Here is a 15,762-nt window from a genome sequence, read left to right as displayed (position 1 = left end):
CTTAATGTTTTTATTTATTTTGTTTTGAGAGTGCGAGAGAATAGCTGGCCCATGCAGACCTGTCCTGCATGCTTTGGGGACGGTGAGGGGGAAAGGTGGTTTTGTTGGTGGGCAGTAATGAAAAGTACTGTGAATCCAGGGCTTGTATCATTTCTGCCAGAGAAGCCGAATTGATCCTTAATGATCAGCTCCAGGCTGTAGAGACTTGGGGGAGCCAACATCTCGTAATGTGCAGCCCTGCTCCCTAGGAGTAGTCAGGGTCCTGTCTCCTGAGGGAAGCGCCACAAAGGCCTGGTCTACATGGGAAGGTTTTAACCGCTGGGGGGAATCACCCCTTCAAAATGCTACTGTTATTCAGGTGTGAGTTTGCTTGTGATGCACAAGCCAAGACCAACCCCTGCCACCTTCTACGCTGTCCTTGGGGTGCAGTCAAACCGCCCAGCGCCAGCCTTCCCCTCCTAAGACTCCCTCCCTCATTGGCCTGCCCGTAATAGGCTCCAGCAGTCCATGAGCCCCTGCCCCAGCTCTCCAGGTGTCTGGCACTTTCCGTGTCTCTGGGAGAGTTTGAGCTCCTTGAAGCAGGGACTGGCTGTAGAGCTCTGGGCTCCCCTCTGGGTCAGCGACTGGGTGCTGGTGCTATTTCGTTCCTTCTCAAGAGCCCAGTCACTGAGTTCCCAAGGAGACTTTTGCTGCTCTTCTAATGTCCAGGCTGCCCTTCCTGCTGGCCCCTCACGGCCTTAGGCAGGGAGATTCTGCAGCCAGAGCCTCCTGCCCTGTGAGTCCAGGAGAGAAGCCGGCTCTGGCCATAGCTAGATCCTCTCAGGCAGGCGTAATGGGAGTTAACGTGGCCAGTAAAGTCAACAGTGGGGGGCTGAGGTGCACAGGGAGGAGCTGTTTTGCTGTGCCCGCTTTTCCCTCTCTCTGCCCTTACATGGCTTTATCTGCACCACTCCTACACCTGTGTTTTTCACCTATACAGGTGCTAGCACTGGCTGTGGACAGGAGCCCTCCCACATCCAGACTGTCCCTCACACCCCCAGTGGGTTATTTCTGGCCCACAGGTGACCCCTGTTCCCTATTGTCAGGGAGCCTGAATTACTCTGTGTCCAGAGTTAAACTCCCCAATGCTCTCCGAGGAGCTGAAGGGAGGTGGCCTATGCCCTCGGAAAGGGTTTTTTTCCAGACAGTTGAAAGAAGGGGCCATATCCTCATGGAGCTGTGAATATTTACACCTGCTGAGGAGCTGCTCTGAGGGCTTTCATGTCACCTTTGATTTCCCAATCCCGAGACAACAGCGATTCTTCCAGGGCTGTGCCGAGAGCTGGATCATTCAGCCCTCTGATGGGAAAACTCATGATGCTTTTTTTCCAGTAGATTTGTTATCATTACTAATATACATATAGACTGAATTCATAGAGCTCGTTATCCTCTTCCATTGTAGTGCTCCTCTGCCACCCTCCGCCAGCCCCCCAGTTCTCTTGCTGAACGCCAGTCTTGCTAACCTGGGCACTAACAAACCATGCCAGCCAGTAACTCCTCCACGGGCAGGGGGCTCAGCGAGCTGCAGCTCCTCTCCACAGAGGTCTGTTTTTATGCTTGTAAACGTTGATGCAGGGGGCTGGCATTTCCCAGCGGGCACGAGATTTAGAGCAAACTTTTTGACGCCAGATCCTGTGGGCCTAAATATCGCTTTCCTCACAAACGCTGCCTGGGTGGGAAGTAGGTTTCTGTGAAGGGGAACAGGCTGTCTTCAGGGCTCCATTTCCCATGGAGGTGACTCTTACCAAGCTGAACAAATCTGTTGAAATGCCGTAAGGGAAAGAAAAAGCGTGCACTGGAACCTTTCTCTGTGACCTACACAAAAATATGTCATTGCGGCCAAGCCTCTGCAATTGGCCTGAAATGTGGGGAGGAATGTCTGCTTTGGGCTCCACCCATTCTCCAGGGTAGCAGGGTGGGTTGACCTGATCTTTTCGCCATTTTCTGCGTGGGGCGGACTGTGTCGCAAGGCGGGCAGGGATGTGTCTTGGGGCTGTCACTGCTGTGAGCCTGCTTCCACCCCACAACAGTGTGGGACCTTGGAAAATCCCACAATGCTTTGCTGCAGAGTAGGTCATGCTGTTGCTGGAGGCTGATCTTCCCAAAGGAGCTGCCAGGATGTTTGTGGGCACAGGAGTTAGGGAGGGGAGCATCCCCTGTCCTATGTCTAAAGCCCTACCAAATTCATGGCCATGAAAAACGCAGTATGGACCATAAAATCTGGTCTTTTGTTAGCTTTTACCTTGTAATATACAGATCTCACAGGGGGAGACTAGCATTTCTCAAATTGGGGGTCCTGACCCAAAAGGGAATTGCAGGTGGGTCATGGTATTGCCACCCTTACTTCTGTTCTGCCTTCACAGCTGTGTTGGCCAGGTGCCCAGCTCTGAAGGCAGCACTCTCCCAGCAACAGTGCAGAAGTAAGGGTGGCAATACCATTCCATACCACCTGTACTTCCATGCTGCTGCCTTCACAGCTGGGCGGCTGGAGAGCGGTGGCAGCAGCACAGACACAAGGGTGGCAGTACCATACCATGCCATCCTTGCTTCTGCGCTGCGGTCAGGACCCCTACAATTAAACGCTGTGAAATTTCAGATTTAAGTAGCTGAAATAATGAAATTTGCAATTTTTAAAATCCTGTGACTGTGAAATTGACCAAAATGGGCCGTGAATTTGATAGGGCCCTATCTATGTCCCAACACAAAGGGTTAATCCTTGTCACCACCTCCACCAGCTCCAGGTGAGGTTGCTGCCATGAGTAGGGGAGTCAAACCTGTTGGGGCCCCTTAGCTGCCCTGCTCATGGTTCCTGCTAGCGCCCCTTGGCCCCGCCCCCAGCCTGTCACTCTGAGCTAGAGCCCGCTCGGCCCCGCCTCCCACCCTGTCACTCCAGGCCTGTGCCCGCTTGGCCCCGCCCCCAGCCTGTCACTCTGAGCTAGAGCCCGCTCGGCCCCGCCCCCCAGCCTGTCACTCTGAGCTAGAGCCCGCTCGGCCCCGCCCCCCAGCCTATCCAGGCCTGTGCCCGCTTGGCCCCGCCCCCAGCCTGTCACTCTGAGCTAGAGCCCGCTCGGCCCCGCCCCCCAGCCTGTCACTCCAGGCCTGTGCCTGCTTGGCCCCGCCCCCAGCCTGTCACTCTGAGCTAGAGCCCCCTCGGCCCCGCCCCCCAGCCTGTCACTCCAGGCCTGTGCCCGCTCGGCCCCGCCCCCCAGCCTGTCACTCTGAGCTAGAGCCCGCTCGGCCCCGCCCCCAGCCTGTCACTCTGAGCTACAGCCCGCTCGGCCCCGCCCCCAGCCTGTCACTCTGAGCTAGAGCCCGCTCGGCCCCGCCCCCCAGCCTGTCACTCTGAGCTAGAGCCCGCTCGGCCCCGCCTCCCAGCCTGTCACTCCAGGCCTGTGCCCGCTTGGCCCCGCCCCCAGCCTGTCACTCTGAGCTAGAGCCCGCTCGGCCCCACCCCTCAGCCTATCCAGGCCTGTGCCCGCTTGGCCCCGCCCCAGCCTGTCACTCTGAGCTAGAGCCCGCTCGGCCCCGCCCCCCCGGCCTGTCACTCCAGGCCTGTGCCTGCTTGGCCCCGCCCCCAGCCTGTCACTCTGAGCTAGAGCCCCCTCGGCCCCGCCCCCCAGCCTGTCACTCCAGGCCTGTGCCCGCTCGGCCCCGCCCCCCAGCCTGTCACTCTGAGCTAGAGCCCGCTCGGCCCCGCCCCCAGCCTGTCACTCTGAGCTACAGCCCGCTCGGCCCCGCCCCCAGCCTGTCACTCTGAGCTAGAGCCCGCTCGGCCCCGCCCCCCAGCCTGTCACTCTGAGCTAGTGCCCGCTCGGCCCCGCCCCCCAGCCTGTCACTCTGAGCTAGAGCCCGCTCGGCCCCGCCCCCAGCCTGTCACTCCAGGCCCGCGCCCGCTCGGCCCCGCCCCCAGCCTGTCACTCCGGGCCCGCGCCCGCTCGGCCCCGCCCCCAGTCTGTCACTCCGGGCCCGCGCCCGCTCGGGCCCGCCCCCAGTCTGTCACTCCGGGCCCGCGCCCGCTCGGCCCCGCCCCCAGTCTGTCACTCCAGGCCCGCGCCCGCTCGGCCCCGCCCCCAGCCTGTCACTCCGGGCCCGTGCCGCTCGGCCCCGCCCCAGTCTGTCACTCCGGGCCCGTGCCGCTCGGCCCCGCCCCCAGTCTGTCACTCCGGGCCCGCGCCGCTCGGGCCCCGCCCCCAATCTGTCACTCCAGGCCGCGCCCCCTCGGCCCCCCCCCCTTCCCCGGCCCGTGCCCGTCGGCCCCGCCCCCACTCTGTCACTCCAGGCCCGCGCCCGCTCGGCCCCGCCCCCCAGCCTGTCACTCTGAGCTAGAGCCGCTCGCCCCGCCCCCAGCCTGTCACTCTGAGCTAGAGCCCGCTCGGCCCCGCCCCCAGCCTGTCACTCTGAGCTAGAGCCCGCTCGGCCCCGCCCCCCAGCCTGTCACTCTGAGCTAGTGCCCGCACGGCCCCGCCCCCAGCCTGTCACTCTGAGCTAGTGCCCACTCTGCCCCGCCCCCAGCCTGTCACTCTGAGCTACAGCCCGCTCGGCTCCGCCCCCAGCCTGTCACTCTGAGCTAGTGCCCGCTCGGCCCCGCCCCCCAGCCTGTCACTCTGAGCTAGAGCCCGCTCGGCCCCGCCCCCAGCCTGTCACTCCAGGCCCGCGCCCGCTCGGCCCCGTCCCCAGCCTGTCACTCCGGGCCCGCGCCCGCTCGGCCCCGCCCCCAGTCTGTCACTCCGGGCCCGCGCCCGCTCGGCCCCGCCCCCAGTCTGTCACTCCGGGCCCGCGCCCGCTCGGCCCCGCCCCCAGCCTGTCACTCCGGGCCCGTGCCCGCTCGGCCCCGCCCCCAGTCTGTCACTCCGGGCCCGCGCCCGCTCGGCCCCGCCCCCAGTCTGTCACTCCGGGCCCGCGCCCGCTCGGGCCCGCCCCCAATCTGTCACTCCAGGCCCGCGCCCGCTCGGCCCCGCCCCCAGTCTGTCACTCCAGGCCCGCACCCGCTCGGCCCCGCCCCCAGTCTGTCACTCCAGGCCCGCGCCCGCTCGGCCCCGCCCCCCAGCCTGTCACTCTGAGCTAGAGCCCGCTCGGCCCCGCCCCCAGCCTGTCACTCTGAGCTAGAGCCCGCTCGGCCCCGCCCCCCAGCCTGTCACTCTGAGCTAGTGCCCGCACGGCCCCGCCCCCCAGCCTGTCACTCTGAGCTAGAGCCTGCTCGGCCCCGCCCCCCAGCCTGTCACTCTGAGCTAGAGCCCGCTCGGCCCCGCCCCCCAGCCTGTCACTCTGAGCTAGAGCCCGCTCGGCTCCGCCCCCAGCCTGTCACTCTGAGCTAGTGCCCACTCTGCCCCGCCCCCCAGCCTGTCACTCTGAGCTACAGCCCGCTCGGCTCCGCCCCCAGCCTGTCACTCTGAGCTAGTGCCCGCTCGGCCCCGCCCCCCAGCCTGTCACTCTGAGCTAGAGCCCGCTCGGCCCCGCACCCAGCCTGTCACCCCAGTCCAGTGCCCGCTCGGCCCCGCCCCCAGCCTGTCACTCCAGGCCTGTGCCCGCTCGGCCCCGCCCCCAGCCTGTCACTCTGAGGTAGAGCCCGCTCGGCCCCGCCCCCCAGCCTGTCACTCTGAGCTAGTGCCCGCTCGGCCCCGCCCCCCAGCCTGTCACTCTGAGCGAGTGCCCGCTCGGCCCCGCCCCCAGCCTGTCACTCTGAGCTAGTGCCCGCTCGGCCCCACCCCCAGCCTGTCACTCTGAGCTAGTGCCCGCTCGGCCCCGCCCCCAGCCTGTCACTCTGAGCTAGAGCCCGCTCGGCTCCGCCCCCAGCCTGTCACTCTGAGCTAGTGCCCACTCTGCCCCGCCCCCAGCCTGTCACTCTGAGCTACAGCCCGCTCGGCTCCGCCCCCAGCCTGTCACTCTGAGCTAGTGCCCGCTCGGCCCCGCCCCCCAGCCTGTCACTCTGAGCTAGAGCCCGCTCGGCCCCGCACCCAGCCTGTCACCCCAGTCCAGTGCCCGCTCGGCCCCGCCCCCAGCCTGTCACTCCAGGCCTGTGCCCGCTCGGCCCCGCCCCCAGCCTGTCACTCTGAGGTAGAGCCCGCTCGGCCCCGCCCCCCAGCCTGTCACTCTGAGCTAGTGCCCGCTCGGCCCCGCCCCCCAGCCTGTCACTCTGAGCGAGTGCCCGCTCGGCCCCGCCCCCAGCCTGTCACTCTGAGCTAGTGCCCACTCTGCCCCGCCCCCCAGCCTGTCACTCTGAGCTAGAGCCCGCTCGGCCCCGCCCCCAGCCTGTCACTCTGAGCTAGTGCCCGCTCGGCCCCGCCCCCAGCCTGTCACTCTGAGCTAGAGCCCGCTCGGCCCCGCCCCCCAGCCTGTCACTCTGAGCTAGTGCCCGCTCGGCCCCGCCCCCAGCCTGTCACTCTGAGCTAGTGCCCGCTCGGCCCCGCCCCCAGCCTGTCACTCTGAGCTAGTGCCCGCTCGGCCCCGCCCCCAGCCTGTCACTCTGAGCTAGTGCCCGCTCGGCCCCGCCCCCAGCCTGTCACTCTGAGCTAGAGCCCGCTCGGCCCCGCCCCCAGCCTGTCACCCCAGGCCTGTGCCCGCTCGGCCCCGCCCCCACCCGCTCCTCGGGGCAGCGCCCGCTCCGCCCCGCCCCCAGCCTGTCACTCCAGGCCCGCGCCCGCTCGGCCCCGCCCCCAGCCTGTCACTCTGAGCTAGAGCCCGCTCGGCCCCGCCCCCCAGCCTGTCACTCTGAGCTAGTGCCCGCTCGGCCCCGCCCCCCAGCCTGTCACTCTGAGCGAGTGCCCGCTCGGCCCCGCCCCCCAGCCTGTCACTCTGAGCTAGTGCCCGCTCGGCCCCGCCCCCAGCCTGTCACTCTGAGCTAGAGCCCGCTCGGCCCCGCCCCCAGCCTGTCACTCTGAGCTAGTGCCCGCTCGGCCCCGCCCCCAGCCTGTCACTCCAGGCCTGTGCCCGCTCGGCCCCGCCCCCAGCCTGTCACTCTTAGCTAGAGCCCGCTCGGCCCCGCCCCCAGCCTGTCACTCTGAGCTAGTGCCCGCTCGGCCCCGCCCCCAGCCTGTCACTCTGAGCTAGAGCCCGCTCGGCCCCGCCCCCAGCCTGTCACTCTGAGCTAGAGCCCGCTCGGCCCCGCCCCCAGCCTGTCACCCCAGGCCTGTGCCCGCTCGGCCCCGCCCCCCAGCCTGTCACTCTGAGCTAGAGCCCGCTCGGCCCCGCCCCCAGCCTGTCACTCCAGGCCCGCGCCCGCTCGGCCCCCCCCCCCAGCCTGTCACTCTGAGCTAGTGCCCGCTCGGCCCCGCCCCCAGCCTGTCACTCTGAGCTAGAGCCCGCTCGGCCCCGCCCCCAGCCTGTCACTCTGAGCTAGTGCCCGCTCGGCCCCGCCCCCAGCCTGTCACTCTGAGCTAGAGCCCGCTCGGCCCCGCCCCCAGCCTGTCACTCTGAGCTAGTGCCCGCTCGGCCCCGCCCCCAGCCTGTCACTCTGAGCTAGAGCCCGCTCGGCCCCGCCCCCAGCCTGTCACCCCAGGCCTGTGCCCGCTCGGCCCCGCCCCCACCCGCTCCTCGGGGCAGCGCCCGCTCCGCCCCGCCCCGCCCCGCCCCGCCCCATGGAGTGGCCCTGCGCGCTGTGATTGGCCGGTGCCCTGGGCCCCGAGCGGTCCCATTGGCTGGCGCGGAGCGGGCGGTCCCCTCCCCCGGCGAGGCCCGGCGCGCGCCGCGGCGGCGTGCGGCGTGGGGCGCGCGGGATGCGGGCGCTGGGGTCGCGGGCGCTGCGGGCCGGGCTGGCGCTGCTGGGCCTGGCGCTGCTGGCCCAGGGGCTGCGGAGCTGGGTCGCCTCCCGCCCCTTCGAGTTCCGGCCCGAGGAGATCGCGGAGCTCGGCCGGCGCCACGCGGGTGGGTCCGGGCGCGGGGCCCACGGGGCAGGGCCTCGGGGGTGTGAGGATAACCTGTGGGCCTGGGCCTGGGGATGGAGTCTGGGGGGAGCCATGGGGCAGAAGGTTGCAGGGTCTGGGGGGGATCCATGGGACAGGGACTTGGGGGGAGACTCTGGGGGTGACCCATGGGGTAGGGGGTTGGAGGGTATTGGGGGACCCATGAGACAGGGACTTGGGGGAGGGTCTGGGGGTGACCCATGGGGCAGGGGGGTGGAGGGTATTGGGGGATCCATGGGACAGGGACTTGGGGGGAGGGTCTGGGGGTGACCCATGGGGCAGGGGGTTGGAGGGTATTGGGGGATCCATGGGACAGGGACTTGGGGGGAGGGTCTGGGGGTGACCCATGGGGCAGGGGGTTGGAGGGTATTGGGGGACCCATGGGACAGGGACTTGGGGGGAGGGTCTGGGGGTGACCCATGGGGCAGGGGGTTGGAGGGTATTGGGGGACCCATGAGACAGGGACTTGGGGGGAGGGTCTGGGGGTGACCCATGGGGCAGGGGGTTGGAGGGTATTGGGGGACCCATGGGACAGGGACTTGGGGGGAGGGTCTGGGGGTGACCCATGGGGCAGGGGGTTGGAGGGTATTGGGGGACCCATGGGACAGGGACTTGGGGGGAGGGTCTGGGGGTGACCCATGGGGCAGGGGGTTGGAGGGTATTGGGGGACCCATGAGACAGGGACTTGGGGGGAGGGTCTGGGGGTGACCCATGGGGCAGGGGGTTGGAGGGTATTGGGGGATCCATGGGACAGGGACTTGGGGGGAGGGTCTGGGGGTGACCCATGGGGCAGGGGGTTGGAGGGTAATGGGGGATCCATGGGACAGGGACTTGGGGGGAGGGTCTGGGGGTGACCCATGGGGCAGGGGGTTGGAGGGTATTGGGGGACCCATGAGACAGGGACTTGGGGGGAGGGTCTGGGGGTGACCCATGGGGCAGGGGGTTGGAGGGTATTGGGGGACCCATGAGACAGGGACTTGGGGGGAGGGTCTGGGGGTGACCCGTGGGACAGAGGGTTGGAGGGTATTGGGGGACCCATGGGACAGGGACTTGGGAGGGTCTGGGGTTACCCGTGGGGCAGAGGGTTGGGAGGATGGGGGGTTTGGGGCAGGGACTCGAGGGGCAGGGTGGGAGTAGCAGAGAATAGCTGGAGTGGAGCATGTTAAATCCTATCTCTAATGCCTGATTCCCTGAATGAAGCCAGGGTCCCCGTTCTGGGTTCGGTGGCTTCTATTGGCTGGGCACCAGGAAGGTGGCAGGGTTATGAGCCGGGTTATGTGGCCATCCTGGGGGCGCTGACTTTGCCCGGGTTTCTTGGTGCTGCAGGGTTGGACCATGAGCAGGCCTTCTCCAAGATCATTGTGGAGCTGCGGAAGAAGCACCCAGGCCACATCCTGCCGGACGAGGACCTGCAGTGGCTCTTTGTCAACGCGGGCGGGTGGATGGGCTCCATGTGCCTGCTCCATGCCTCGCTCACTGAGTACGTGCTGCTCTTCGGGACGGCCATCGACACCGGGGGGCACTCAGGTAAGCAGGGCTCGGGTACATTCAAGCATCAAGGCTTGGGTTGGGAGGCTGTTGCCTTTGATTTCCTGTGGTAAACCATCAGGGGGATAGCAGGTGTCTGGGGCAGGAGAGCTGCAAGTCCCAGCCAGGTGGCGCTGAGATGCATTTTCATCCTCCTCCTGAGCAGAAGCAGGGGCTGTCCACATCAGCGTGTTCAGCAGCACTGCCCTCCACTTTGTACTGCCCATTGTCTGCTAGTGTTGATGGTCTGGGGACCAGGAGTCAGTCTGGCTACACCTGCTCAAGCTAGTGCTCAAGGAGGTATGCTGTTATGTGTGCACAGCTCTCTACCTTAACAATGACCTGCTAGTTAATTGAGAGGGGAGGAGATGCCACTGGCCAAATGCAAAGAGAGCTGGAAGGTCTTGGAGAACCAGGAGAGCAGAAGTATCGGGAGCTTTATTCCCTGGAGCTAAGAGCCAGCATCTCCAGATGCTCTTTCTGTCTGTGCAGCCCTGGCCCTGTCTCCCACTGGGCATTGCAAGCAGCGGAGCGAAGCAGTCAAGGAGAGGCAAGGGGGTGGTTATCCTTGTGCTTGTGTGTCCTGTCCAGATGCCTGTATTTACTATTGGTCCCTCCGCGGTGGGCTCAGGGTTTTCTGATCATTTAATAGTCCGTGAACAGCCTTTGGTAGCTACCCATGTTTAAGTCCCTGTGTCCTGTTTACTGACTCGGGTCACAACAGCCTCTCCCAAAAGGCAGAGAGGGCAATAAACCAGGGTAACTGGCTAGCGGGATTAAAAGGGGCTAACTCATCCACTGTATGAGATATCAGTACAACACAAGTGTCTTCTCTCCCAGGGGTGCTGGTAACACCTAGCTCTGGTCTCGCACTCTCCATCCACACACTTTACAAAGAGGGGAGAGTCCGTGTTGCTCTCCACAGTGTACAGATGGGGAAACGGAAGCACAGAGAGGGGCAGCTAGCACGTCTGTGGCAGAGGTGACTGGACCCCAGGTCTCCCGTGTACCAGCCCAATGCTGGTCCCTTAGGCCAGTACATCTCTTGGTGGGTGGGTACAGGAGCAGGCTTGGTTGGGCTTGGTGTAGCGCCTGCCACTGTAGCTTTATGCAAATTAATATTCAGCAGCCACAAACCAGCTTCACCTGCTCAGCAAGTAGAAGCTTTTCCCTGTGGGCGCAACTTGTTTCCCCCTGTGTTAGCGTGAGAACAGGGAGATGGGATGAGGGAGGGTGGGGCCTTAATATCCAGGTTTCCAAACCTGGTGCAACAATACTTTCCACCCACAGCTTGGATCTGGCTGCTTTTTGTGTCCCTATGGGCCCTGCCAAGGGGAGCAGCCCCCCCACCCATGTGCTGCCACTTCCCACCCCCCTCTCCATGCTGCCGCCTATGCGTGGAACATCCCAGTGCTCCACGCCCCCACCCGAGAGTGGCTGGGTCGGGGGAAGAGGGTTGCCAAATCACTGCCTGTGGTGGCCGAGCCAAGCCTGCCTTCTCTTCTCCTAGCCTCAGCACCATGGGGGGGGGGGGGGTGAGCATCCACAAACCCTGTGCAGAGTCTGGCGTTGCGGGTTAACCAAAGTGATTCAGCCCCAAGCCAAGGGGATTCTTTCCATTGACTTCAAAGGGCGCTGAACCAGGCCCGCCGAATTGTGGGCAGGCATCTTGTCTCAGAGCAGCCCTGCGAAACCTGTACTGCTCCCCTCGAGGCTTCTAGCCCAGACCAGTCTCGAGCAACAGGATTTCAAAGTGGCAGTGTTGAGGCTCCCATCTCACTTTGCTTTTCCCCTTGGTTTCAGAGAGGTTTATCCAGCTGCCCTCTGAGCAGCAGCTGCAGCCAGAAAGCCAGCGGGCTTTGTTTTTTACAGACCAGCCTCCCAGCTTCCAAACAGCAAATCGTGGGCCTTCCCCCTGGTGGCTAGCGAGGGCTTGTCTGCCAAGCTCTGAAATTGAGGGTGGAGCCCCAGGGGGTGTGGGAATGACCTGGCTTGAGATCTCTGGGCTGCCAGGGATAGAAGCACACCAATTCCACTGAGAACCAGCAAGCTGGGATGTGTTGCAAGGTCCTGGACTTGGTTCTTGACATTGATCCGAGACTGACACTAGCAAATCTAGGCACTTGGACTAGCGTAAACTGCCTCTCCCTACCTGTATGAGTGTTGAAGCCTGTTGATGTTTTAGGCTTGTTCTGTGATGGCAGAGCCAATGCACAGGAGCAGCCTTCGGGGCTTGTCGGGCACTAGCAGTGGGCTGTCTTGCCCCATTGCTCAGATTTCACGCTGTGTGCCTCTCTCGCAGGTCGGTACTGGGCTGACATTTACTACGCCATCATCTTAGGGACCTTCAGGCAGTGGAAGGAGGGGACGACCAGAAGTGAAATCTATTACCCAGGTGCGTGTGGCACTGTCAGCGCCAGCCCCACAGACTCGCAGGCCTCCCCTGTGTGGCTGCCTTTGCGGGGCTGGTTGCAGGGCTTTTCACGTCTCTATTTGAACAGGTAACACTAGAGCCTCGTTAGCTCTAGCCCCAGGACACAGGGAAACATACAGGGTTACAGCAGATTAGCCAGCAGAACACCACACCTCTAGATCTCATGGAGGCCAAGAGGTGAGCAGGATTCAGGGAAAGCATACACACTGACGGGTAATGAGCACATCTCTACTCCCATCAGGTGGAACTGAAAGAAAATGGGGAGGGTTATAAGGCCTCCTGGTTCAGAGCAGGATCTCTGTGTCAGGAGGAAACTGCCCCTGTGGGAAGGCTGTTCATAATTTTCCACTAGGGGACATCCTTGCATCTTCCTTGGAAGCAGCTGGTACTGGGCACTGTCAGGGACAGGCTTCTGGATTAGCTGCCCTGCCCTTGGTCTGGCAGTTCTCCAGCATGGTGCTGAGCACCTCCCAGGCCCCTTGTCCTGGGCTGCTCGGTGGAGGGTGCTCAGCACCCTGCAGGATCAGGCCCACAAAGACCTCTGTGTGCTATCCCTGGAGACATACTGGGAGAGGTGCTCTGGAACTGATGATGTCTCAGGGTTCAAAATAACGGCCAGTGCTGTGTGTGTCTGTCTTCCTGCAGGGGACACCATAGTGCAGAAATCCGGAGAGGCCACGGCTGTCCAGTGGAGCGCCGGCACCTGGATGGTGGAGTACGGCCGAGGCTTCATCCCCCCCTCGCTCATGTTTGTGTTGAGCGACACCATTTTCAGCACTCAGGACGTCGTCACCCTGTTCCGCACCCTCCGGGTTTGTGCCAAAGCCTTCCTTCTGGAAGCCAGTGCCTACTTCAGCCAGCTGGCCCAGTGAGACTACCCTCTCCAAGCACAACACAACCTCAAAGGAAGGGGTTCCCCCTTTCCCATCCCCCACCAACTCCTGCAGATTGTACCAGAAAGGCAATGGGCAGGAGCACTTCTGCCCCCAAGCGCAGGCGTGCCAGGTAGGCTGAACGTTCACTGTCTTGTCCGCCTGCCGCAGCGAGCACTCAGCTGTGGGAGGAACAGGCAATAACGGATAATGGATACACCTAGATCACTATTTTTTTAATGTCCAAATGTTCCTCTATATTTCTGTAACTAGACTACAGCAACTGAGCTGCCACCCCCGTCTGTGTGTGTCCGTCCCCTCTGCAGCAGGCAACCCTAGCCTGTGTGTGCGTGAGAGAAACCCGGGGCTCTGCAGCCAGCTAGCCACCCTCTGTTGCCTTTTGTTGCTGTCTCTCTTGCCCTCTGAAAGCTGGGGACCTATGAAAAACCAATCAGGGGGACAGGGATGTGTGATATGGATCATCGTGTACATACACATTCTGCACATGATAGAAACCATTCCCAGCAGGTGTATATCTAGCATAGGGCCAACTGCTGAGCTCACTCATCCCCAGATGAACCTGGAGTAACTGCAGTGGAGTAAATGGGGTTCAGCTAGTTACTGAAGACTGTGGGGCAGGAAAGCAGCTGTTCCAAATCTGTGGGCTGCTTTCCCCATAGGGCCTTACAGCTGTTACCTCTGGAGAAATTCCGCACCACTGCGCATGCGCAGAAATACTGTCTCTCCGCAGCTTCTCTTTGCTTGGCAGCAGAACAATGGTTTCTGTGGGGAAGCAAAGAGAAGCTGCACCAGTGCTCACTCACCCCTCCCCAGCAGGTGGACGCATGTGTTCAGGCACCCAAAGCAGCCAGGGGAGAGGTAAGTCACCACGGGGGGAGGGCAAGGGGGAGTCTGGGGATGCCCTGGCCACACATGGACATTAGTCCTGGGCAGGGGAGGGAGGAGGAAAAATCAAATCAAAAGCAGCCTTTTAAGCTTTTTTTTTTCCCTGCAATGTGCTCATGGCAGAGAAGAGGATTGCATGACCAAGAGTCAATCATGCTCTCCGTCGGAAAATTAAAAAAAAAAAAAAAAAAAAAAAGGGAGCCCCACCTCCGGGAAAGCCCCAAAACAAGCAGCAAGCAAAATAGACACAATAGCCTAATAGAACAATTACACGAAGAAAGAAGCCAAAATCTGCTTACTGTGAACAGGCTTGGCAATGGGAGGTGAGGCTTAGGGGAGGGGGTCCAGCTTTGTGGGAGTTGAGCAGATGGGAAGCAGCTCCCTATACAGTGACCCTCCCCCCACTTACTGGCCCCATCGCTTCTCAGTCACGGGGAGAGAGGTCATTATAGGGGGAGCTCCTCTCTCTGACTGCCTAACCCCCCTTGTATCTGGACCCCCTGCCAAGCCTCACCCCCCCCTGCATCAGGAGCTCACCCACACCCCCAGAGCTCACCCCCTGCATCAGGACTCCGCACAGCTAGACCCCCAACCCCACTGATCTCAACCAGGTGCATCCTGACCCACACACTACCATGCCCCCAGCACCCAGATTTCCCCCTGCTCCCTCCCCGCTGAGCCCTAACCACCTTCACCTGGACTCCCCTAGAGAGTGCTATTCCCCCTGCACCCAGAACCCCCCAGTGACTTGCTGTGTATCCAGATCCTCCCCCTTTTTCCCCCCACCAAGCTACCCGCACTGAGATTGCACCACACAGAACCCTGCTGCTCTTGAGGGAATTCTGCACCAAAAAAGTAAAAAAATTTATATTCTGCATATTTTATTTGTCAAAATAACTGCTGCTGAGGGAATTCTGCACCACTGCGGATGCGCAGAAACATCCCCTGGCCGATTCTCTTTGCTTCCTGCCGAAAAATGGTTACTGTGGGGAAGCAAAGAGCAGCTGCACCAGTGCTCGCTCACCCCTCCCCAGCAATGTGGACGCCTCTGTTTGGGCAGCTGGGAGAGAGGTAAGTCACCCCTTGGGAGGTGGTCTGGGGTGCCCTGGCTTCCCAGGGACATTAGTCCTGGGTGGACAGGGGAGAGGAGGAGGATGACCACAGAGTCCAAGCTCCCACTTCCTCTCCCCTACATAGAGCAGCCTGGGCTGGGTCAGAAACCTCCCCCGGCTGCAGGAAGCTCTGCACAGTGGGGTGGGGTGGGGTCTGGGTGCAGGGGGTGAGGTTCAGTGGGTTGGGGGTCTGGGTGCAGGGGGGTCTGGACATAAGTCCTGACTTTTATCTGCCTTTGATCTGCCTCTTTCTGCCCCACTCCATCCTGTCCCCGAGGCCCCCACCCACCCAGCGCTCACTGCTCTCTGCCCTCCCCGAGCTGCCAATTATTTTCTGACAAGTATTTTGAAATAAATTATCAAAATAATTGAGAATGGTGTGATTATGTTGTGTTCTTTTCACAAATAAAACATGCAGAGTTTTGCAGAATTTTAAAATGTTTAGTGCAGGAGTTTTATTTTTTTGCCACGGAATTCTCTCAGGAGTATTTTACAAGCCCTTAGTCTCATACTACAAAAGTGTAGCCCCAGCATGCAATGCAAGCAATCTAGGCTGGGGTGTTGTATGCTGGTGCCTGGCTGTTACATCTGAAACGGCTTCCTGTTGTAAAACTGTCCAGGGCCCAAATGCTGGTTACTTGCTTTTGGCAGCCACATTTGCAGCCTCTTTAGCCCTTCTTCAGTAATGTCTGTTTCCAAACGAGCATCACCATGAGAGCCAGCCAGCTCCAGAGCATGTGTCTCGTTCCTGGTCCTTGGACTGTAGAGTGACCAGATGTCCTGATTTTATAGGGACAGTCCTGATATTCCGGGCTTTTTCTTATATAGGCGCCTATTACCCTCTACCCCCGTCCTGATTTTTCACACTTTCTATCTGGTCACCCTGTTGGACTGTCATTGTGGCTTGGTACATGTATGGCCTGGAATCGGTCACTTATTTTTATCAGTGTCAAGAATAAACATGCTCATCTGGC

General features: G+C 62.0%; 1 protein-coding gene across 2 annotated transcripts; it reads left to right on the top strand.

Annotated features, from left to right (window-relative positions):
* Nucleotides 1-7,708: 7,708 nt before the first annotated feature.
* On the top strand, nt 7,709-15,762 carry LOC119856017 (sigma non-opioid intracellular receptor 1-like). 2 transcript variants are annotated; one of them, XM_038403053.2, is made up of 4 exons: nt 7,709-7,899; nt 9,264-9,464; nt 11,767-11,859; nt 12,544-15,762. In XM_038403053.2, the coding sequence occupies exons 1-4, from the start codon at nt 7,752-7,754 to the stop codon at nt 12,768-12,770; spliced, it is 669 nt and encodes a 222-aa protein (XP_038258981.1). In that variant the 5' UTR covers nt 7,709-7,751; the 3' UTR covers nt 12,771-15,762. The 2 variants fall into 2 exon arrangements, with proteins under 2 accessions (XP_038258981.1, XP_038258982.1); XM_038403054.2 differs by lacking the exon at nt 11,767-11,859.

Source organism: Dermochelys coriacea, chromosome 5 (genome assembly GCF_009764565.3).
Source record: "Dermochelys coriacea isolate rDerCor1 chromosome 5, rDerCor1.pri.v4, whole genome shotgun sequence".
NCBI lineage: Eukaryota > Metazoa > Chordata > Testudines > Dermochelyidae > Dermochelys > Dermochelys coriacea.
Note: the sequence above shows the minus strand (reverse complement) of the source record. Positions and strands in the feature narration are given on the sequence as shown.